At 38.9% G+C, this 23,767-nt stretch overlaps 1 protein-coding gene across 23 annotated transcripts in view; it reads left to right on the forward strand.

Annotated features, from left to right (window-relative positions):
* Nucleotides 1-23,767, forward strand: part of TASP1 (taspase 1) — a 219,704-nt gene that overhangs the window by 12,990 nt on the left and 182,947 nt on the right. For 22 of the 23 annotated variants that reach the window (XR_005224955.1, XR_005224956.1, XM_043544028.1 and 19 more), the window contains 4 exons: nt 3,707-3,775; nt 18,573-18,693; nt 20,110-20,194; nt 21,901-21,980. Coding sequence is in view for 21 of the 23 variants with exons in the window: in XM_043544028.1 (XP_043399963.1) it covers nt 3,707-3,775; nt 18,573-18,693; nt 20,110-20,194; nt 21,901-21,980 (355 nt within the window). In the remaining 2 variants the exon portion in view is untranslated. Of the gene's footprint in view, nt 1-332; nt 419-3,706; nt 3,776-18,572; nt 18,694-20,109; nt 20,195-21,900; nt 21,981-23,767 lie in introns of all 23 variants that reach the window. The other variant, XM_043544030.1, reaches the window with a different exon arrangement.

Below are 23,767 nucleotides of genomic sequence, written 5' to 3' on the forward strand. Positions count from 1 at the left end.
AAGTTTTGGTCTGTTTTGTGAGAGTTTTGGATATTATTCATAAGTGCATAAGTGTGTTTTCATGAAGTGTTTATTTTGGGATTCATTAACACTATCCCCTGGATACAGTTATGCTCTGAAGGGTTTACATTTCTGTGGACAAAAAAAAAATAACAATAAAAAAACAGAAACAACTGTGCACTTCATAAGGGAAGAATGGTAAAAACTTTAAGAGAAGTGTGATTTGAATAACAGATCAATAAACAGTATTGCATAATCCCCCAAAGGATTATGGTTTGCTCTATACCTATTTCACTTGCACAGAAACTACATACACATTCTCTCTCCTTCAGAGGGCTGCAATACTTGAGGATTATTAAAAGAAAAGAGTGGTGGTTCTCTGCTCATGCAACAATTATGGTTCCAGGGCTTGCTCCAGGTACACATACAAATTGTGTTTTTTTTCATTTCATATCATGATTCCAAATCATGTTTCTATGGTATCTCTTCTTGCTGCTTGAAGGCTGGCTGGCACTTACTGGTCAGGACGATATACACCTAATATGTGTGGCCTGAGTCAACAGCTTATTTATGGAAGATCCATCCACCTATAGACATCTGACTGACCTGGATATTTAAATGGTGATTTTGTAGTGATTTTATTGCTTTTCTCCATAAGGACATCAGAAACTGTCATTTGGCCAAGATATTACAGCATGTCTATGGCAGAATTTGGAATAGAACATGAGAAGAATTTATTAATTCTTCCCGTTAAGTTTGGGACAGAAGTGGAAGGATAAGTGAATGTAATTTGTCTCTTGATTAGTCGAACAGCTGCAAACTGAATATTGTTAAAGAATAGATGTATTGATTTAAATTCAGGAAGTGTGTGAATGAGAACAAGTTTAGGTGGCAGTGCATCTGCTCATGCTATCTGTAACTTTGTCTACTTTTGTGTTATAGACGAAGTATTGTCAAACTGGTACTGGTATCTGATAGTAAAGGCAGTAAGACTTGTGCTGCATATGAATTATACACAGTGTGAAATAAAAATATGCATTGAGGACTCTTACAGTTAGACCTTTGCCAAAGCTACCACTGTTAGAGGACATAATCACTAAATCTACTAAAGTCAGTTGTTCACTTGTTGCTATTTCCAATACATCTAAAGTCCTAGCATACAGCCTGTTTATAGAGCTGGTTGCAAAATGGAAATTTCTATCTTGCAAAAAATTCCAAATTTTTGAAGATTTTCATCTGAAATTGAGATTATGAAACTTCAAAAACTAGATTTTTCACAGGAGACAAAACTGTAAAACTCCATTGCCGGCGAAATGAAATGGAATTCAGCTTCCTCCCTGAGGAGCCCCAACTGGCTGGTCTGCTAGCTTTCGTCAGCGTTTTTGATAGAACGAGCAAATTGCTGTGGAATATCTTGGTTCTGTCAAGTCAGTATCTTCCACTGGAAATTTTTTGACCAAATCTGCTCATGCTTAAGTTTATTCTATTTATTCTAGTTTCTAAAAAATTATCATCTTAAAACTTACAAATCTTTAATATTTGATGGGGCTAATTGGATTAATGTTTTTTCTCTAGTGTAACTTAATGCTTATTTAATGAAATGCTGTGTGTTTACAATTTGACTTAGATTTGATTTTAACATAACCATTCAAATGGGAATCTTGAGGTCTAGGTAACTTGATATATAGAAAACTACATTTACCTTTGGCCTATATATTAAATGTTTTATAGATTATTGCTGGTGTGGAGATTATCGGATTCTTTTGAAAAAAGACTGTTGAAATTGGAAGTAACTTGCAACATATCTGAATACTTGCCAATATAAAATCACTTCTCCCTGATTGTATGGTAACATCTCCATTAAAAAGTAATCCTCAGTGCTTTGATGGAAGATTTATATGGCTGACTTTTTCAGGGGAGTCTGAAGGAGTTGGGTGTCTAAATCTTATAGGCTTATTAGAAAATCCCACCCCTCATCTCCAAATATCAAAATCTCACTTTGTAACTAACAGTTTGAATAGTTTAACACTGAACTTCAGCCCTACCTGGTATCTCTGTTTTGTGACGCTACTTTTCCACTACTTGCCTGAGTTGTAAATTTGCTTGCTGTTGAGGATAATGCTAATGGTAACTTGATATTCCATTTGGTTCCTTGAGCTAGGTAGCCAACATAATATTTGAGTAAGAACAAACAGCATAAGATTTGTGCCGCAACTAAGGGCAGGTCTACACAATGGGGTTAAGTCGACCTAAGTTATGTAGTTTAGGTTGACTTATTGTGGTGTCTACACCGCACAGGGTCGATGGGAGAAACTCTCCCGTTGACGAACCTTATGCTTCTCATTCCGGTGGAGTACCAGAGTTGACGGGAGAGTGATCAGCGGTCGATTTAGCAAGTCTTCACTAAACCTGCTAAATCGACCTCCGATGGATCGATCGCCGCAGCCTCTATCTACGGTAAGTGTAGAAATGCCCTAAGAATGCAGCCCTCATTAGTTCTTTTGAGTTCATTGAGGGAATTTGCTGTGAGCAGAAGTTTGTTCTAGGTTTTTGTACAGCATGGATCTGGGAAATTACTACACGGCTCCAAAAATTTATATCTTTTTAGTGCCAAACTTGAACAAAGATCATCACTTGTTTATTTTGCATTTATTTTGCTAGGCTTGGCAGAGTTTGAGTTTTATTTTTTATAATTTCAAAAATGATTATTTTTAAGCATTTTAATGTTTTTAATAGATTTAAATTTTCACAATTTCAGGAAGTCTGTGGCGGGTCAGATAATTATTTAATGACAGTAGATGGAGAGATTGAAAAAATTAAAGCTTTGTAAATTGTCAACATCACATGTCAAAATATACAAAATAAATATCCTTAAATCAAAGTTTAATAAGTTCTCAAGCAACATTTTTCTTACTGTGCTTTCTGTAAATTTCAATTATCATTGATGGAAATATTTTCGTCAGTTGGTGTATATATGGTGAAATCAATGTTTACTGACATTTAATGATTAAAAATCTAATCCTTTCAAATGTGTGTGTTGCTGACATCTGGACCAGCTTACTCAATGGTACAACTAATCATTTTAATGGCAGCAACTCAATATGACACAATATAGTTTAGGGTTGGTTTTTTTGGTGTCAGAGCCCTATCATTAGTTCAAGTGTGGGGGAGACATATGTTACTATCAGATTCAACCGTCATTTTTTTTTGCCAAGTGCAGTGTGGTTTCATGATGCCAGAACAATAATATCAAATCTTGTAAAGACTTTCTTCTCTCACAGTGCCTTTTGTCTTATTTGTCCTCTTAGTCTATGTCTACACTGGCAATTGAGCAACACAGCTTTTGTCATTCAGAGGTGTTAACCTCCTCCCTCCCTCCCTCCCTCCCCGAAAAACAAAAGTTTTGCTGTAGCAAGTGTCAGTGTGAACAGTGTGTTGTCGGCAGGAGCACTCTCCCGTCGACAACATGAATGCCGCTTGTTCAGGGTGGAAGCATTTTGTTGGCAAAAGTGCCAACAAACAGTGGCTACGCTGCCCGACTTTTAGCGACATGGCTGTGTCGCTATAAGCTGTATAGTGTAGACAAAGCCTTAGGCTGAATATTCTTGTGGTGGGGATTCTGTCTTACTCATTGCCAAGAAAATCATTAGAACTAGCCATATAATAATTAAATCCAAACTCATCAACTAAAAATTCTGTTTTACAGGCAATTGAAAAACTACAGGCTGGTGCTCTTGCAACTGATGCAGTGACTGCGGCACTAATCGAACTAGAGGTACTTCTTACTTTTAATTCAGGAATTAAACCAAGTGAACATGTTACTGCCATATAGCCCAATGCTATACAGGGTGAATGATATTTTGCATATTTTTCAGCGCTTTTGGATCATTTTAGGAAGGTGCTGTATAAATGTAAAGCTAATTTGTTTCTTCTGACAGTCATGAGATCATGTTAAGGTGAATAGTTGTATTGCATTGTGGAAAAGAGGTGGCATAGGTGATAGACATTACTTCATTGACATTCTGTTTCAAAACGGCATATTAATAAACTTTGTAATAATTAATGATAACTCTAACATGGTTTGCTAAACTTAATAATTCTTTATTAGATTTTGCTTTAGGTGTGAGAATGACTGTTAGTGGATGCTTCCACAATTAGCCTTATACATAACTGAATTTAGCTTATAAAATATTCTCAGAACACTCTCCTGTTCCTTAAAATTCTTTGCTTGATTTAGGATAGCAGATCTTGGTTTAGTACTTTTAGCATCTTTCAACAGAAGAACTAAAGATAAACATTTAAGGCAACTGAAAGAACCTGTCTCTAGGGTATGCAGTGGGTTTTGCATCACCAAAGATAGTGGCTTTTATCTTTATGATCACTTCAGCTAATTTTTAATTCTGTTAGGGAAGCTGTTTCATGGGTGGGAGCATGGAGGTCCAGTACTGTGAGTGTGAAGAAAACTCATAGATATGTTGTTGTGAGCACCGTGAAACAACTTAAATTTACTCTTTTGTGTATTAGAATTAGTTGCTGCTCAGCATTCCAGTTTAGACCTATATGTATTAGCAAGATAAACTAAATTTAAAATTTCCTAGTTTATCTGCTTAAGCGTCCTAGAAATTAGAGGTTTAACAAGAAAAGAATATAGGTAGCACATTGCAGGACACACAATTGTACTTAAATGAATGTAGCTTGTTAACAGAGTAACTTAGAGATTTAGGAGGCATTAACTCTTGATTCTGTTGATGAAGGTTCTCAGCTAGACCAGTGTTCCAGTCCATATGTCTTTAACATGCTGGGATATGAGTAGGGCCCTACCAATTTCATGGCTGTGAAAAATGCGTCACAGACCTTGAAATCCGATGTCCCCGTGTTCCTAGGAGCACCCCAGCAAAGGCGGCTCCTAGCTCTAGCTGGGCTGGGGAGGGACAGGACTTGTCCTTCCCCTGCACAGCTGCTCTGGGGGGCGGGGGAGGAGATCAGACCCACCTCCACCTCCAGGAACCTCCTGTGGCTGCAGGAAGCTCTGTGGTTGCTACCTTTAGAGTCTAGCTCTGAAGGCAGCACAGAAGTGAGGGTGACAATCCCATGACCCCTCTACAACAGGTTCGCAACCTCCCCCCCACCCCATCCCCTTTTGGGTTGTGATATGAGCATAGAAGTGGGCTGTTTGGAGAAGCCTGGCTTGTTGTATTAGGAATATGTTATATCAAGTTATGAGCAGTTTTTGCTGGCTTAAAGGGAATTGTAGTTACTTTCTTCAGGTAACATGAGCTACTGTATACAGAACAATATGGAAAATGCAAGTCATGTCTAAAATTTTTGGTGGTGAATAGAAAATAAAGGATCCCGACTCCTTGCAGTTGTGGCGATAATGGTAGCTGTTTGTGTGGGGGAGTCTTGAAGGCCATATCAATCTTGCATTCACATTTTGACATTCTGACTTACACTGAGTAGCTTCTGACACATCAAGTAGTCATGACCTACTTACAAAGTAAGGTGAGTAAAGGTGGCAGAATCTGGCTCCAAATGGGGAGATGTAGCAAGACTGGCCCAGGTTCTCTTACTCCCTTATGGCAGCAGTTGCAACCAAGTGAGAAGCAGGGATTCCTCCTCTCTCATACAAATCAAAACTTCTTGCTCCACAAGGAAAAATGTTAAATGTTGCACAACAAGGAGATTGATATATTTGGGGAATTTAATGCAAGAGGACTAACAACTGAATTTGCTTATAGGCCTTGTCTAGACAAGGGCAAGAGGTGTGTGTTTGTATGAGTTAGCCAACATGTTCTAACTAATGTGTTTGACAAGGTAGAATGTATTTCAACATGTATTAAGCTGACTGAGTTAAAGCCCATAAGCTTTAATTTAACAAGCTTAGCACATGTTAAAGGTTGTGCTACTTGTCTACACGAGACTGTTAAAAAACGTTGGCCAACAGAATAAACTCTACACAAGACAGAGGAGTGGCAGTATGGCATGCTTTCATTACATTCAAGAAATTCCTGTAAGCTAAAATATGACTAGTGAATCTAATTTCAGGTCTAACATCCTTGTCAGGTCCTCTTTATTGTTTCTGATGTAAATGCTTCATAGAGCGTCCTTCCCCTCCCCAGAAGAGTCTTATTTGTATCTAAAATCTCCATCAAGAGGTTCTTCTACCATTTTATATATTTTTATCATGACTGGTTTTGTTTTTGTTTTGTGTTTGTGTTGTTTCAGAAGCTCTAACTTTTTAAAGTGTGAATGTTTAAGGTACCATGAGTTATTCCTATCAACTATCCTGTTTTCCCTTTCTGTCTTGCTAGACTTCCCATGATACATCAATGTATTTCATATTATGGTTCTGTATTGTTGCCAGTCACCACAGGATTTTCATATTTGTGAACTCTAGCTATTTAGTCTTTGTTTTCCTGTGTTCTGAGGTATAATTCTGGTCTATAGAGGGTATCACACCACTCTCATCAGCACAGTATCTGAGTGTCTTCCAGTAGTGCAATAAGTGATGTGACTAACATCTTTCATGTATGTTTCACTCTCTCATCCAAAATGGTAGTGTTTTGCTTTGATAGGGTTTTGTATTGGGTTTCTTGTTTTAATGTACAGGCTGCTGTGTGAATATGTTGGAGAAGGCAAGGTCAGAAGTTCACCTTGGACTTGGAGGATGTGACTGGAGTCCCAGGAGGGCCATGCTGAGATTGTCTGCCTCATTCTTTGCAGTTTGCCCTAATTGAGCAATCTCCCAAAACTGGTGATTATTCCAATACTTAGATTCACCAAGCCAGCAACAAAACAGATTCTGCAATACCTTATCGGTTACCCAGAAGCCAAAAACAGTTCCCTTAAAGCAACCAAGACTTCGGGCTCACACCCAGACAGCCAAGTCAAATATTATGAGGATTATTGAAAATCTTGTTCATCATATAAAAAGTTCTACAAATCCCAAAGGATCGGACACATTATCCACCAGTTAATGAATATTTCAGATCTTACCCAAATACACACTTATAGTCCATTCTTATTAACGAAACTAAAATTTATTAAAAAAGAAGAGAGAGTGACTATGGGTTAGAAGATCATTATACATACAGACATGAATAGAGTTCTTAGGTCAGTTTCATAGTAGAGCTGGTGAGCTTTAGAGTTGCAAAGAGTTCCTTCAAAATTATTCCATAGGTTCAGTGTAATGTTCCAATATCAGGTGTGACAAAGTTCCTCCTCTGCCTTGGTGGGTTTTGCGCTTATTGGTGGATTTGCTCACCTTGGAGCTTCACGGCAGCCCTCAGTTTGGCCGTTTTCGTGAACCCACAGTCCAGGTCAACTCCTCCTGTGTCTGACCAGGAGTTGAGAGGTTTGGGGAGAACCTGGGCCCGCCCTATACTCCGGGTTCCAGCGCAGGGCCCTGTGGAATGCAGCTGTCTAGAGTGCCTCCTGGAACAGCTGTGCGACACCTACAACTCCTTGGGCTACTTCCCCATGCCCTCCTCTCAACCCCTTCTTTATTCTCACCATAGGACCTTCCTCCTGGTGTCTGATAATGCTTGTACTCCTCAGTCCTCCAACAGTCCGCGTTCTCAGTCTCAGCTCCTAGTACCTCTTGCTCCCAGCTCCTCATGTGCGCACCACAAACTGAAGCTAAACCCAGGTGCCCTGATTAGCCTGCCTTAATTGATTCTATCAGCTTCTTGATTGGCTGCAGGTGTTCTAATCAGCCTGTCTTAATTGTCTTCAGAAAGATCCTGATTGTTCTGGAACCTTTCCTGTTACCCTACCCAGGGAAAAGGGACCTACTTAACCTGGGACTAATATATCTGCTTTCTATTACTCTCCGGTAGCCATCTGGCCCGACCCTGTCACACAGGGCAAACCAGAATGGAACTGGAGACCTCAGTCTTGTGGCTCAAGCTTCCCTTTGTGAAGCATAAACCGATTTGAGATGAAAGGATCAGGTCCCAAGAGTTTTTTATAGAGATTACTGGCAGCCTCTTGACAGGATGCAGTCCTTGGGGTGGACAGTAGTGTCTTTGAAATAACTTCTTATTTCCTAAACATCACCAGTAATTAGCTACGTGGATTAACATAAGGCAATTGCCTATCTCCAGCCATTTACATGTGATTTGCTACATACTTCAAAGAGAAATGAAGACAGTGATATCACTACAATCACAGTTTGTTTAAATGTTAATATCTTCTTTTGATCTCTGAATTAACAGAATACAGCGATAGACAGAAACTATTTGGTTACATGGTTAACCCGTAACAATATACATGTAAACACACAAAAACATAACTATCATCTACTAATATGTCTATAAAGGTTGAATCTGGGTCAATTAGCCTGCTAGCTGTGTAACCCTTTCTGGCCCTGTGACAGAGAGTGTGAGGAGGAGTAGAGTCAGCGTAGTGAGGTTTGATGGTCCTTACTTCCTGTAGAGTTTGTTTCACAGTCTCATACCAGCACCCAAGGAAGCTGTCTCCTTCACACATAAGCTTTACGCTTAAGATAGAAAGTTCCATTTTGCTTGATGAGCAGAGTAGTCTACCACAATTTTCCTCCTGATGTTTATTCAATGTTGCAAGTCAGCAAAATAAACAGAATAGAGAAACGTATTCTCCTCTCTTCCATTTATAGTCATTTTGTAACTTCAGTACATTAAAACTGCAGTTTTCATGTTGACTGTCCGTTTAATGAAGTAACTCCATCCCTCTTGTCTTTATGTAGCAAGAATATCACCTAAGACTGTGAGTATTCTGATTTAGCCAGAATGTATTGTGAAAATCTGTATGTAAATTAAGTCAACTCGTTAACTTATTTTGCTGTTATAGTATTGATTTTAATTATAAGTAGGGCTGTCAATCGCAGTTAACTTGCGATTAACTCAGAAAAATTAATCGCGATTCACGATTAAAAAATTAATTGCGATTATTGCAGTTTTAATAGCACTGTTAAACAATAGAATACCAATTGAAATTTATTAAATAATTTGGATGTTTTTCTACCTTTTCATATATATTGTATTCTGCTGTAATTGAAATAAAAAAGTGTACAAAAACAAAACAATGTAAAACTTCAGAGCCTACAAGTCCACTCAGTCCTCCTTCTTGTTCAGTCAATCTCTAAGACAAACACATTTGTTTACATTTATAGGAGATAATGCTGTCCTCTTCTTAGAATCATAGAAGATTAGGGTAAGAAGAGACCTCAGGAGGTCATCTAGTCCAACTCCCTGCTCAAAGCAAGACCTATTCCAACTAAATCATCCCAGCCAGGCCATTGTCAACCCGGCCCTTTAAAACCTCTAAGGATGGAGATTCCACCACTTCCCTAGGTAGCTCATCCCAGTGCTTCACCATCCTCCTAGTGAAATAGTTTTTCCTAATAGCCAATCCAGACCTCCCCCACTGCAACTTGAGACGGTTGTTCCTTGTTCTGTCATCTGCCACCACTGAAAACAGTCGAGCTCCATCCTCTTTGGACCCCCCCCCTCAGGTAGTTGAAGGCTGCTATCAAATCCCCCCTCACTCTTCTCTTCTGCAGACTAATAAGCCCAGTTCCCTCAGCCTCGCCTCATAAGTCATGTGCCCCAGCCCCCTAATCGTTTTCTTTGCCCTCCGCTGGACTCTCTCCAATTTGTCCACATTCTTTCTGTGGTGGGGGGCCCAAAACTGACGCAATACTCCAGCTGTGGCCTCACCAGTGCCGAATAGAGGGGAATAATCACTTCCCTCGATCTGCTGGCAATGCTCCTACTTTTGTAGCCGATATTGCCAGGTATTCACGTGCCAGATAAGCTAAACATTAGTTTTCCCTTTTTGCTTCCGTCACCATTCCAGAGGACATGCTTCCATGCTGATGACGTTCGTTTAAAAAAATAAAGCATTAATTAAATTTGTGACACAATTCTCCCCCAAGGAGTTCAATGTCCCCTGCTCTGTTTATCTGCTTTCTGCCATATACTTTATATTATAGTAGTCTTGGATGATGACCCAGCACATGTGGTTCATTTTAAGAACACTTTCACTGCAGATTTGACAAAACGTAAAGAAGGTACCAATGTGAGATTTCTAAAGATAGTTACAGCACTCGACCCAAGATTTAATAATCTCAAGTGCCTTCCAAAATCTGACCCGGACGGGGTGTGGAGCATGCTTACAGGAATCTTAAAATAGCAACACTCTGATGTGGAAACTACAGAACCCGAACCACAAAAAAGAAAATCAAGCTTCTGCTGGTGGCATCTGACTCAGATAATGAAAATGAACATGCATTGGTCCACACTGCTTTGGATTGTTATAGAGTAGAACCCCATCATCAGCATGGACGCATTTGCCCTGGAATGCATGAAGGGACATATGAATCTTTAGCACATCTGGCATGTAAATATCTTGCGATGCCAGCTACGACAGTGCCATGAGAATGCACGTTCTCACTTTTGGGTGACGTAAACAAGAAGTGGGCAGCATTATCTCCTGCAAATGTAAACAAATTTGTTTGTCTGAGCAGTTGGCTGGACAAGAAGTAGGACTGAGTGGACTTGCAGGCTCTAAAATTTTACATTGTTTTATTTTTGAATGCAGTTTATTTTGTACATAATTCTTTGTAAGTTCAACTTTCATAATAAAGAGATTTCAATATAGTTAGTACTCATATTTGGTGAATGGCAAAATACTATTTCTTTTGTTTTTTTACAGTGCAAATACTTGTAATCAAAAATAAATATTAAGTGAGCACTGGAGACTTTGTATTCTGTGTTGTAATTGAAATCAATATATTTGAAAATATAGAAAACACCCAAAAATATTTTAAATAAATGGTATACTATTGTTGTTTAACAGTGCAATTAATCACAATTTTTTTAATCGCTTGACAGCCCTCATTATAAGACAGTATGAACAAATCTTTTCAGCTGAAGTACAAAGAACCTTTCTAGCCTGCAATAAAATCCTGAGTACTGATGCTCCTTCTCAAATTCTGAAAACTATAGAATAGATTATAGCTTATAGCTCTTTTTCCAGTTGTCTAGATATTTTTTTATTCTGTGTTTCACAAACTACTTTCTCGTCAGAATTTTGGAAGATCCAACTATCTTTTCAGACAAGTGTCACAAAGATGGATTTTTCCCAGTTCTGCTTAGTTACACAACTCCTATTACATGGAATTCCAGCCAGTCCAAAAGGCATCACTTCAAAGAGTTGCTGAGGAACAAAATTTGCTCTTGATCTTTTATGAGCGAGCTGACAGTTTGCTTGTGGTATGCTGGCTGGTTTTTTTATTTTTGCAGCCTCTAAGTGGAGAAAGAACAGTCCATCTCTGCGTGACTGCATGAACATCTCCAGTGCAATAAATTCCATGATTAAGATAAAATGTTAGCAGTTATGTGAGCAAAATAGCTTACATGTACAAACTAACGAACAGCAACTAACTGTGAATGCTGTTCATATAACCTAATACTACACTGCTGAATTTTATAAAGTGTCATCCATCATATTTGGCAACCTGATCATGGCAGCGTGGGTGAATGTGTTTCCCAGAATTTCAGTGAGCTGCATAATTGAATATAACAAATGAAGATGCTAACTCCAAAGTCTCTTTATGTTGCAGTAATAAATTAGTGGATACTTCATAAGACTGATCATTAAAACACTGCATGATTCTTTAAGGAGATGGTCACATAGCCATTCGCTTTTGCACAATTCTGTTACCAGCACAGTTCTGTTACCAGTTGCCACATATGAGCTGACTGTTGAATTTGTCTTGGAACACAAGAGTTGGGTTAATTTTTTGACTTGCAGTGTACAATAACCACACGCTGTTGTTCTTTTTTATGGAAGACCAGAAGAACTCCATATGATTAAGCTTTTATGTATCTCTATAGCACTTCAGAGCATCACTGTCCAGGTGCTGGAAAGAGACACTAAAGAACACCCAGATAAATATTTTAAGTCTTGATCATGTAGAAGGGGAAAAATAATCACAAGCAGAGCCAAATACTCCACTGATCAAAGTTGCAAGCACTGTGATTTCTGTCTAAACATATGATGGACACAGTTTGTGCAATAGCATTAGCTTGTGTTCCCCTGACTTATTACAAGGCTGTAAACAGATGATACTTAAGTCAGGGCTCAGAACTGATTATTCATCCTATGATGGAAAATGCTGTATAAATAAATGCCAGATTTGTGTTGACTCGTGGAACCGCTCCACTTACTGTGTCTTAATGTTGCAGTTGAACTAGAAAGGACATTTTCACTACCTCTTACTAGATACCATAAAGAATCTAAAACAAATCTAAACTATCAAGTATGCAAGTCTAATTAATATTAAATCTATGACGTTCTGTACTGCAAATCTGTTGCTTTCAATTAAATACTGACTTGAACTGTGCGATGTGACCTATTTTGTAGAACTAGATTGAGTTTTACATTTACATTGACTACATTAATAGGAAAAGATTAACCTCCACGGATGTACACTTCTGAAACTAAAGTCTATGTTTTTAAAATTAAGTACAAACAATTAATTTGTAATGAGAAACACAGCACTATTACAGTAAAGGGGTCTATGTAAAACTGGAAAGTTAAAGAGGTTCTGACCTAGTTTTTCAAAATTGTTAATTATAGTTATAAAGTTAAAATAAAATAACTGGTTTCATTTGCTTATGACTTCCATTTGTTGACTTGGCATAGTATGATTCATAGGTATGTGTTGTGCTTTGTTGAATTATCTGACTTTAATTTAAGATTCTCTTTAAGAACATTTTAACTGATGAAAAAGTATCCCAAGAGGCCACTTCTCAGTGCCACCAACCCTCCAGTAAGAAAGCAACTTTATAATCTTATTGTTTAAATGGTGGCTGTCTATATGCGTTTAGCGTTTAGTAGACACAAAGCTTGCATAAACAGACTGGCCAAAACTATATCAAAGATATCTGAAGTGTTACTTTAACATATGTTGAAAGTAGAGCGCTATAACAATTTGGCTAGGTGTAATTCCAGGACTGTCAAAGATGAGTAACTTCTACAAGCCTTCCAACTTTGACCACAGCTAAAATATTTAGTGTGCTGTGAAACTGGCAAGCATTGTAAGTACATCTTGAAGAAGAGAAGAAATCAAAAAAGAAAATGATAGCTTTAGTAGTTTAGGAGCAATTACAGGATGAAGTGCAACTTTTTTGTTGACAATCTAATTTTTATGTTAGAAGCTAAAATTTCACATCTCAGTAGATGCAAGAATCATAAGTTAAATGTACTTCGCTGGCGATGTAAATGCAATGGATGTAGCTTTCTTAAACAATGTCTTCTATTTCATGTGGCTAGGCTTCTTTTGGCTAAAATGCTATGGACAGTGTTTCTTCTCTTCTTCCCTCCCCTCTTCCACTTTTATGTGATGAGAGGGCAAGCATTTTGATCTGCAAAGCTCATGACTGCACTGATCACCTCCCCAATCAATTGAGACTACTTAGAAATATAAAGGAGTGCTTTGCTTCCATTTAAAAATTAAAAGGTAAATTCTTTGAAGTGGCCTTTACATATTCTCCCATATAACACATCCTCTGATGCTGCTGAAGTTTTTTGCAAAGCGGTGCCTAAGTTACACCGTTGCCTTCTTGCCAGCACCAAATGGTTGGAGCTGAGGTTAAAAAAGATCTGATTGCCCCCACCAGGTCAATTCATTTTTTACCATGGGTGTCTGTGGGTGTTAAGAATATCTTTGTATGCCTGGAGGGAAGAATTCACTTTTCATTTTAAAACTCTCCTTATTTTTGTTAAAGTGTACGATAGCCTATTTAGTATTTGGCCACTTATTATTGAACAAAGGTACTTAAACCTTTTGGTCATGGCTGATCTCGCCTCCAAAGATTCAGATAAAAAGAGATGGTTGTAGGTGGTGCTTTTCATGCTCCCACATTGTCCCAGAAGTGGATGCACAGTGCCATTTTCTGTTCGGACAGGGGAGCTCATTTTGTCCAGATTTCAAGGCCCAATATACAGAACAGCATGCCATGGGACCATACCGGTAGACAAGAGGATCCATGCCTTTTGAAATGAGGCCCTCAGTCCCTAGATTTGTCATTGGACCAACTTTCAGGCCTGTTGGAGCAGACCATCTTTCTCTTCAGTCAGGCATGACCACAGAACTAAAGTCTCTGCCAGAGAGAGACTATAGTGCCAAGGTCTTCAGTAAGCATTGGAGCTTTATTGGCACAAATAAACCGTAGCTTAGAAGTGGGGCTTTTGCTTCTGAAACTTTACGGATGTCAAGGCTGATTTCTGCTTCTAAAGATCCTTCTTTGGTGCTAGGAACTGCTTAAGTACTGAAATATGGAAATCAAGCTGACACCTTACTGGTATGTCAGTGCAGCAAATTCCTTTGGCACTTAAGAGCCTTGTTCTAATGGAACAATCTGATGTGGCTATCCCTCAGTCCTAGGATCTTCTGTCCTGAGCCTGTCACATCATGGTGCATCCATTGATGCTGGGACCTTCATTGGGAAAAATCTCAAAAGCATCAAGCACGTCCTTGCTTATAGGACAAATCCACACCAGTGCCATCTCAGCTGCTCTTAAACATAAAAACAAGAAAAAACAAGTTTAAAGGCATCTGGTGCCAAAATGTTTACTGCCTTCCCCAAAGAGTTTATAAAGCATCTTGGAGCAGTCCCTCTCAGACCCACTCTTACCTTCCCTTTTAGCCCTGGGGCTCTGACTTTCACTGGCAGGGTTTTTCATACCTTTGAAAGCTGGAAGATTGTAAAGTTGCCAAAGTCTTTTACTGTTCCTCATCCTTCCACCTTTCCTAAGACCGTTGAGGTGGTGGCCCCCCGTGCACTGAGTTAGGCCTGCCAACATTCCACTGTCTTAATCAAATATTCCTTTTTTAACACAAGTTGTGACTCATAACAAAGGAGTAGTGTTATAAAGATTTTTGACTTGGCTTATTGTGTATGTTCTGTGTGATGTGGGGAAAGCTCTGTTTTTCTAGTATGGGGGCCATATGCTCCTTTCTTTGCTGTACTTGAGGAAGGCAGGGAAATACAGAGATGAGTGTTGTAAAAGGGGCCTGTGGAGTGAGTACTTTCTATTCTGAGGATTCTGTAGTAAGGTCGTTACAGTGAAAAGTTGTTCAGACACGGTCATTTCTTTAAAGTAATTTTTTTCTTGTCTGTGCACTAAGGACATCTGAACTTCACATCCTCACAAACTAAAATGATTGTATCCACACAGATGCTTTGAATTTCTCATAACAGACCACTTATAAAGTTAATAAAATAATGGTGTATTTATATCAATTTTATGTTCAAATCTACAGTCACCTTCTCATTCTCTTTGTAGACTGCCTACACCCTGACAGCTGCAAAAAAACCCAAACAAACCCCACACAAACACACTTGAGACTATACATGGACACAGCGCAAAGCCTTACCCTGAGTAAATGAGGGGGAAAATACTTTTATTCTCTGATTCGTGTTGTATGCACAATATACGCACGGTACAACCAGCTAGCTTCAAAAGACATGTCCATGGTAGATGTGCGGCTTCCCTGCCCTCAGAAACGTGAGATGGCACTGCCTATTTTAGGCTTGGCAGAATTTTTTTTAAATAATTTTGAGGGATGATAAAAGTGTTTTTTTGATTTTTATTTTTTATTTAAATTTTCTTATGTGCTGGAAATCATGGATGTTAGACAATTATTATGATAGCAGACATTGAGATTCAACAAGTTAAAAGGTTTATAAATAGGGCCCTACCAAATTTACAGTCCATTTTGGTGAATTTCACAGTTGTAGGATTTTAAAAAATCATACATTTCATGATTTCAGCTCTTTAAATCTGAAATTGTATGGTGTTGTAACTGAAGGGTCCGGACCCCAAATGGGGATGTCGGGGGATTGCAGTATTGCCACCCTTACTTCTGCATTGCTGCTGATGGCAGCGCTGCCTTCAGAGCTGGGTGGCCGAAGAGCAGTTGCTGCTGGACGGGAGCCCAGGTGTGAAGGGAGCACCGCCTCCAGCAGCATCAAGAAGTAAGGATGGCATGGTATGGGGTTGCCACCCTTACTTCGGTGCTGCTACCTTTGGAGCAGGGACCTTGGCCAGCAACCGCTGAAGTAAAGGTGGCACGGTATGGTATGGCCAACCTTACCTCTGTGCTGCTGCTGGCTAGGTGCTGCCCTCAAAGCTGGGTGCCCAGCCAGCTGCGGCCACTCTCTGGCCATCCAGTTCTGAAGGCAGCGCAGAAGTAAGGGTGGCAATACTGTGACACCCCCCCCCCCACAATAACATTGGGACTCCCCTCCCACCGGCCCTCTTTTGGGTCAGGACCCTCAGTTTGAGAAATGTTGTCTCCCTCACGAAATCTGTATAGGATAAAAGTACACAAAAGACCAGATTTCGTGGAGGAAACCAGATTTCACGGTCCGTGTCGTGTTCTTCACGGCTGTGAATTTGGTAGGGCCCTATTTATAAACCATTAAGTCACAAACTGTCAACACCCCATGTCAAAGTATACAAAATAAATATCCTTAAATCATATCAGTTTTTACTATTTGTTCGCCAGCTCATTTGTAACCAGCCTAATTAAAAAGTCTGAATCCCTGGATTTTGACTCTTAAGTTCTCAGGCAGCATTTTTCTTTTATTGACTGTCTGTAAATTTCAATTATTGATGGAAATATTTTTTCGTGGTTTGCATGTGTAATGTGAAATCGACTTTCGCTGATATTTACCGGTTAAAAAATGTAATCCCTCCAAGCCTGCATAGCCCTCCACCCCCGACACTGCTCTCAGCTTGAGATCTTATTGTCTGATCTGGATTTCCCAACCCTTCCCCCTCTTTTCTGTGTTCAGGGTTGCCATTTTCCACATTTTAGTCCCTAGACTCACCATCTCTGTCTAAACTGCGTTTTTGTATCATCCTTTTAGTTTATTAGGACCAAGGTTAGTGTACGCTAATCCTTTTCTAGGGCAATTCTGTAAGGAACTGAAACAAAACTTGATTAACACTACTCAGTTAAATTCATTTTGAACATTTAATTATGGTCTCTTCTCCAGTTACAATTAGTTGTCTAGCACTGATGTGAAACAGCTCTCTTGTGCCACCCCCGAGGCAGTTTCACTTCAGTCACAGAAATGGAGATACAAAACTTAAAGGGAGAAGATGTGCTTAAGATTTGGACTTAACCTTTCCTTCCCTGTTCTCCCTCCCCACCCCATTTTGTTTGTGTTGGACAGTGTGACATTTCCTGAATGTCTTGCTGCCAATTCAAGTTCAGTGTAGCAAAAACTGAACTAGTTATCGAGTGGTGGGTAGTATGAAAATAGGCAGCACTACTGGAATAATTCTGTTTTTTAAAAATCTGTGATTGTGTAGATGACTCTACTTGGTTGGGATCCTTGAGGATGAAAGGGCTGTAGAAATGTAGATTATCAGTCATAACAAATATACACTAGCGTTGCAACTTTGTTAAGAGAACACAGACTAAGCATGGAATTGTACTTTTCCACCTATGGAAGAAATTACATGCCCATCAAAATGACCGTCTCCAGGTGAATGGTCAAACAGACGCAGAAATCGAGTGACCAAAGAGATTGAAGTGTTCTCCGACTGGTTTTTGAATGTTATAATTCTTGACGTCTGAATCAGATTACAGACCTAAAAGTGGCAATTCTTCAACAAAAAACTTCAAAAACAATGAGAGACTGCTGAATTAGAATTAATTTGCAAACTGGATACAATTAACTTAGGCTTGAATAAAGACTGGGAGTGGATGTGTCATTACACAAAGTAAAACTGTTTCCCCATGTTTATTCCCGCCCCCTTCTGTTCCTCACACATTCTTGTCAACTGCTGTAAATGGCCCACCTTGAATATCAGTACAAAAGGTTCTCTTTTTTCCCCCCCTCCCGCCCACTCTCCTTAAGTGATCACTCTCGTTACAGTGTGTATGGTAACACCCATTGTTTCATGTTCTCTGTGTATATAAAATCTCTCCACTGTATTTTCCACTGCACGCATCCGATGAAGTGAGCTGTAGCTTATGAAAGCTTATGCTCAAATAAATTTGTTAGCCTCTAAGGTGCCACAAGTCCTCCTTTTCTTTTTGCCTCAGTAAGTCATCACCAGTCCTAGTACTCAGTGTTTAGTTGAAAAGACTGTGTGTGTGGCCTCTACAGTGGAGGCTGCACTTGTGTATCTGAATTAGTTGGTAGAGGGTTCTTGGTGCCAAATGCACTGATTGGTTTTTTCCTTGGCGAAATTTTGCTTGTGCCACAAATCTAGTCTTGAACAAAGGGTTTTCCTGGATTGCTGTATGGCTAGAGTCATCCTTTATGGTAGCACAGTGCATTTTAAATACACCATCGTAATGTATATAGAGTTTACACTGTAACATATCCAAGATGAGCATCTAGGGAAGCTTTCTTTTCTATAGCAATTCAGTTACTTGCTGCAGAAAGTTCCATAGATTTTGTCCAGGTGAGTGTGGTCAGTCTAATGATACTGAGTTTCGGATCTATGAAGTCATGGTATGTGTATGTATCTTACTCTGTGGCCTGTTCTTATGTTTTTAGGATTCCCCCTTTACAAATGCAGGAATGGGATCTAACCTAAACCTTTTGGGTGAGATAGAATGTGATGCCAGTATAATGGATGGAAAGTCATTAAATTTTGGAGCAGTTGGAGCACTGAGTGGTATGTTAACTGTATATTATAAAGCATAAATACAGTTCAGGTTTAAAGATGATTAATGCTTTCCCTTAAGAGGAGAGCTCTCAATTTCACTCCGAAATACTCCCATTGAAGTCAGTGGATGGAGGATTGGGCCCATAACTACTATAAAACTCTGTACTTTGCTTTAAGTACTCTTTTTTTAGCGTTCTAGTTTGTCATGAAGGTAATTCAGTCTCTGATCCTGAAAGGTGCTCCCGTGGATACAGGTTTGTTCAAGTGGAGCACCTTTTAGGCTTGGGGCCTTGGCTATGCTGTAGAGTATAAATAGTGTCGAGATGCTAATACAATATGTAAAATGAAACCAGTAATATGGCTTAATCTGCTTTTACAGTCTGTCTACTTGCAGACTTGATTTAATTCCATGTTATGGTGTGTAAGTGTACACTTTTTACATTTCATTTGAAACATACAGTATCTGACACAACTTTTCCAGAGCTGTCTGAGACAGACGTTTGTTGTTACTCTCACTGGCCAAGGCATATTGAGTTTAAGATTTTTTTTTTTTTTTGTCACAACTCTGACGTAAAAAATTAGAAAAGTACTTTACAAATGTGTTCCTGTAACGCTCTCTGTGAACCTTGCTGTTAACACAACATCTCTGTTCTGGTCAATTTAAAATGTCTCTTCACTTGTAGAATCCTATGAAACACACTTTTCAAGAGACAGCATCAAGTTGCTCAAGCCTCAAAACATCTGAGATGTTGAAAAATATCATAGAAAGTGTGCTACTGACTTACTCGCTTTTACAAGGGCCATTATAGATTTTTCTGTCTTTGAAAGTGAATACATGTAGTAAAACCAGTGGAGGCCACTGAGGTCTGCAAAGTGTCCTATTTTGTTTTTCCCCCATATCCTACCATACCATAAAGCTGGTAATCATAGAAATGGAGAAATAAATGAGCAAACATCTCTGAGAATCAAGAAGAGGCTCACCCTGAACCTGTTGCCTTCTCTTGTGGCTGTTTTAAAGGTGACTACAAAAGGCTTTGAGAAAGAATGGACTTGCTTTTTTTTTTTTTTTTAAACTGCTTCATGATTTATAGGAGGCCAGAAAAGAAGTGTCCCTTTCTTGCTACAGTGTTTTGCCCCTTCCCTTTTAACTTCGAATTTCTGGACTCTTCTAGTGGGGCAGTCACATTTCAGTGCACTCCTAAAGAAAATGCTAACTTTAACGGCAAGTGCCAAGCCTTTGTACAGTTATCAGTTTACCATTATATTGAGATCTCTGATATTGCAGGCAATATCTTTTGCCTTAACAAATGTCATGCGAACTTGTAATATCAACAGGAAACTGAATTCCTAATGTTGGTTAGTGAAAATAAACCCTGCAACAGTTGTGAAACAACATTTAAAATTTTTGTTCCTATTTCTTTTCAGGAATCAAGAATCCTGTTTCAGTTGCAAATAGGTTGTTGTGTGAAGGGCAGAAGGGAAAACTCTCTGCTGGCAGAATTCCACCTTGGTAATTGCTTTGTTCTGCTTGACTTTCCTTTAGCCTTTGGTCTTTAATGAATGCAATATTTGAAGGTTATTCTTATCCACAGAAGGCTGATGCTGTTTGTTACACATGAGCAATAGCGTGCCTCTAAAAGGAAGACTTGCTTTGTTCTCTCATCTTGGAACATATTATTGTGCGCTTGGTGCAGCTGTGAATAGAATGAAATATTGTGGATAGAAGATGATACTATGTTGAGTGTTAATTTCTTTCTTCATGGCTGTTGACACAGATTTGTACTATTACTAAATTCTTCTTCCTAATTTGATTTTTAAGAAGTCCTGTAAACTTGTTAGTTAGAAAAAAGGAAAAAAGTCATTTTAAGAAACCTGGTTTGTTTGCCTTTTCTTATGACAAGATACAGTTTTTCTAAGTGTTAAACTTAAGATTTGTATAGAGTTAAAACAATAATGGATTTTGAAATCCTTTATCTTACTCCCTATCTTTATGGCGATTCCATCTTTTAACCTAAAGTTGGAAAATAAAGATTACAACGTTTTGTTAACCAAAAGAGTTATCCTTTCCAACTGGGAAACAGTTTATTAAAGATGCAGCTGAACAATGTAGAACATCTTTACAGTGCATTAAAAATGCAACATTTTTCTTAATATAAATCTGTCTAAATGTTGAAGAGGGAATAAGAAGTACCTTGCAGACTTTAAGTAGCATACATATTTTGAAAGAAACTTAATTATGCTTGTCAATAGCGCATCAGGTAACAGTGAAATCAGGAGACGATGCTAAGAGCTAGTGTATGAAAAAGCAAACTTTAAAATCTCAATTAATCAAAAATACTACTTAAACTGCCAGATGCTGGGACTGGATGACAGGGGATGGATCACTTGATAATTGCCCTACTCTGTTCATTCCCTTTGAAGCATCTGGCATTGGGCATTGTTGGAAGACAGGATATTGTTCTAGATAGATGTTAGGCCTGATCCAGTATGGATATACTTATGTTCTAAATTGCATCTGATTCCCTGCATTTACTAAGGCTTATAAACATGGGTATAACTATTAACAGCCAATTAAAATATTTATTTCCAGAGTTCTAAAGCCTTTTAGTAACTGCTGCTTGCATGCACATAGTGCCTACTATCTTACTACTGTAATACAATTGTTGACACTGGCCATGTGAAAAATCAGTACTTCAGACATGGTTTTGCAAATCTTTTTCAAATTCAGCAGATTCATCAAATGTTTTGCAAAAACAGCCAGGGTTTGAAACTGCATGTGATCTTTATCCTGGGAAATATAGGGGAAAGGAAACTGATTGTCAGAAATCATTTACTGCATACCCTTAAATATTCTGAAATATGCTTAACTGGAAATGTATTTCCATTTTATCCCTATTCATTTGATGTATGTGAGTCTTCAACGTCATCAGCAGTCTAAAAAAGCAGAAGACTTTTTTTTAAAGAAAAGAAGCTCTTGCAGGTGATTTGGTAACTTATTTTAAATGTGATAGGACATGGGAAGGGACTGGTTGTAAGAAATAAACTGTCTCATAACTACATGTCCTCTCTCATAGTAAAACTACGCAAAGGGTCAATTCTACAGGTAGTGGGGACTTTCTTTCAAAAGCCATTTAAAAGCCACCAAACCAAACAATTTGCCCGGGAAGAAGCACTTGCTAGTTTTTTTGTTTAAACTCCTTCTTCTGTGTGTTTTAGCTTTTTGGTTGGTGAAGGAGCTTACAGATGGGCAGTTGATCATGGGATACCAGCATGTTCGCCAGGTATCATGACTACAAGTGAGTAAACTGGTGGTATGAGTAGGAGGAACAGGTCAGAGTGACTTTAAAAATGGTTTCATATTTTGAAGTGTATTTCACTTCACTGGTATCAGTCACGATACATAAGGATGTTTTAAGTGCTATTATTCTGTAGAACTTGGATAATTAACCTTTATAATTAAAATTTAGCTCCATTTTAGGTCAATAAGTAATACAAATTAATGACTTAATGTATATAAACATTAAGAAGTTTCCTGTCTAAAGTTGCTGATACTCAAATCATCAAACAATGATACCCTCCAAAACTAAGACAGCATTATACTTGATCATATTAACTCTTATTCAGATCCACAATACTTTTCATTTTCCTGATAGTTTGATTCATAGTCCTTGCTGAATGAAACTCTTGACAATTTTCCAGTTTCTAAAAAAGCAAAGGTCTTGAAAAATTTATTTGGCTTGTTTCGACAGAATATCTTTACACTCCTTGTTTCCTTTTTCTAAAGTCAATGGGGTTTAAGGAGTGTTATATACAGCAGCTGCCACTTAGTCAAGGAGGTTTCTTACACTAACTCTATCCCTACGTAAAATTTCCTTTGTTGCTAGCACCATTGGAAAAAGTGACTGTGAGTTTTCAAGTATCGACTGCCAAATGGCATTAAGTGCTGTCATAAAATGGCTTAGAGCAGATCTAGATGCCACTGGTTAAAAATGCTCATGGCCACTGTGACCTTGTCTTAGCTTTTAAATACTTCAGGACAATAGCTTAGCAGAGGCAAGTTTTAGATAACATCAGGGATTTCATATCACCTCGGCACAGTCTCAATACGCATGTATATATAGTAAGGAAAACTTCAGTATAAATGGTTAAAGTCTGGCAAAGTTATACACAACTGAAAACAAGATTTTACGACGGGAAGTATCTGCAAACTTAATAGGTGGTGCTACCAGCCCCACTTGTAATTGCTCATACCATACATACAAGCTAAAAATGAGTGCATTTTGGAGCCAAATGCAGATTGGGAGGTAGAGTTTAATGTGTCCGATCTGGTTGAGTTCCTGTGTTGGACACTCAGTAGATTGCTGTGCTGGGAATCCACCTTACTGGGCCCTGTGTGACTTTTAGCCTCCAGAGCCTTAAGAGTCCAGGCACTGGCCCTTGCTTGGACCTCTAGGCATACACTCAGGGTACAGCTTCTCTGCCTAACACCCCTTTCTGAGGGATGAGACCCAGGAGTCCAACTACCTCATCCCTGGGACCAATGCTGATCCCGTGTCCCCTGTAGGTTAAACATACCTTCTCCCAGAACTCCAGCTGTGTAGGCATTCTGGGTTTACATCTCACTTCTTCAGGATAGTGAAAGCCATCAGAAAGAGACAGACCTGGCACAGATTTCCAAAACACCATTGCTCTTTGCTTAATAGCACAAGAAATAGATCTACACAAAATAATAAACTCACCTGTACACATTTCCCTATGTCAGGTTCTTTGATACTCTGGTGAGCTCTCAGGCCTTGAGCAGAGCTGTCTGGGATCCTTTCTCTGCAGCTACTGACTTACCTTCAGAAACATGGAGCCTCTCTAGGTTAGCTAGCTTTCTCTGACCTTGGCTGGTCTGCAGTTAAACAGGACACCCTGCTACAACAGCCTGCCCATCTCTTACCCTTTCCTGCCCAAAGCTTCCTGTTCCTGTCTGTGAATTTCTCAAGTTTATATGTCCCCCCTACCAACACCTGGTTCCTTTGTTCTGCTACTTATGTTTTTCCACTCTTGACTTCCTCTACCTAGTCTGCAAGGGCTGGTG

The sequence above is a fragment of the Chelonia mydas genome, chromosome 3 (assembly GCF_015237465.2).
Source record: "Chelonia mydas isolate rCheMyd1 chromosome 3, rCheMyd1.pri.v2, whole genome shotgun sequence".
NCBI lineage: Eukaryota > Metazoa > Chordata > Testudines > Cheloniidae > Chelonia > Chelonia mydas.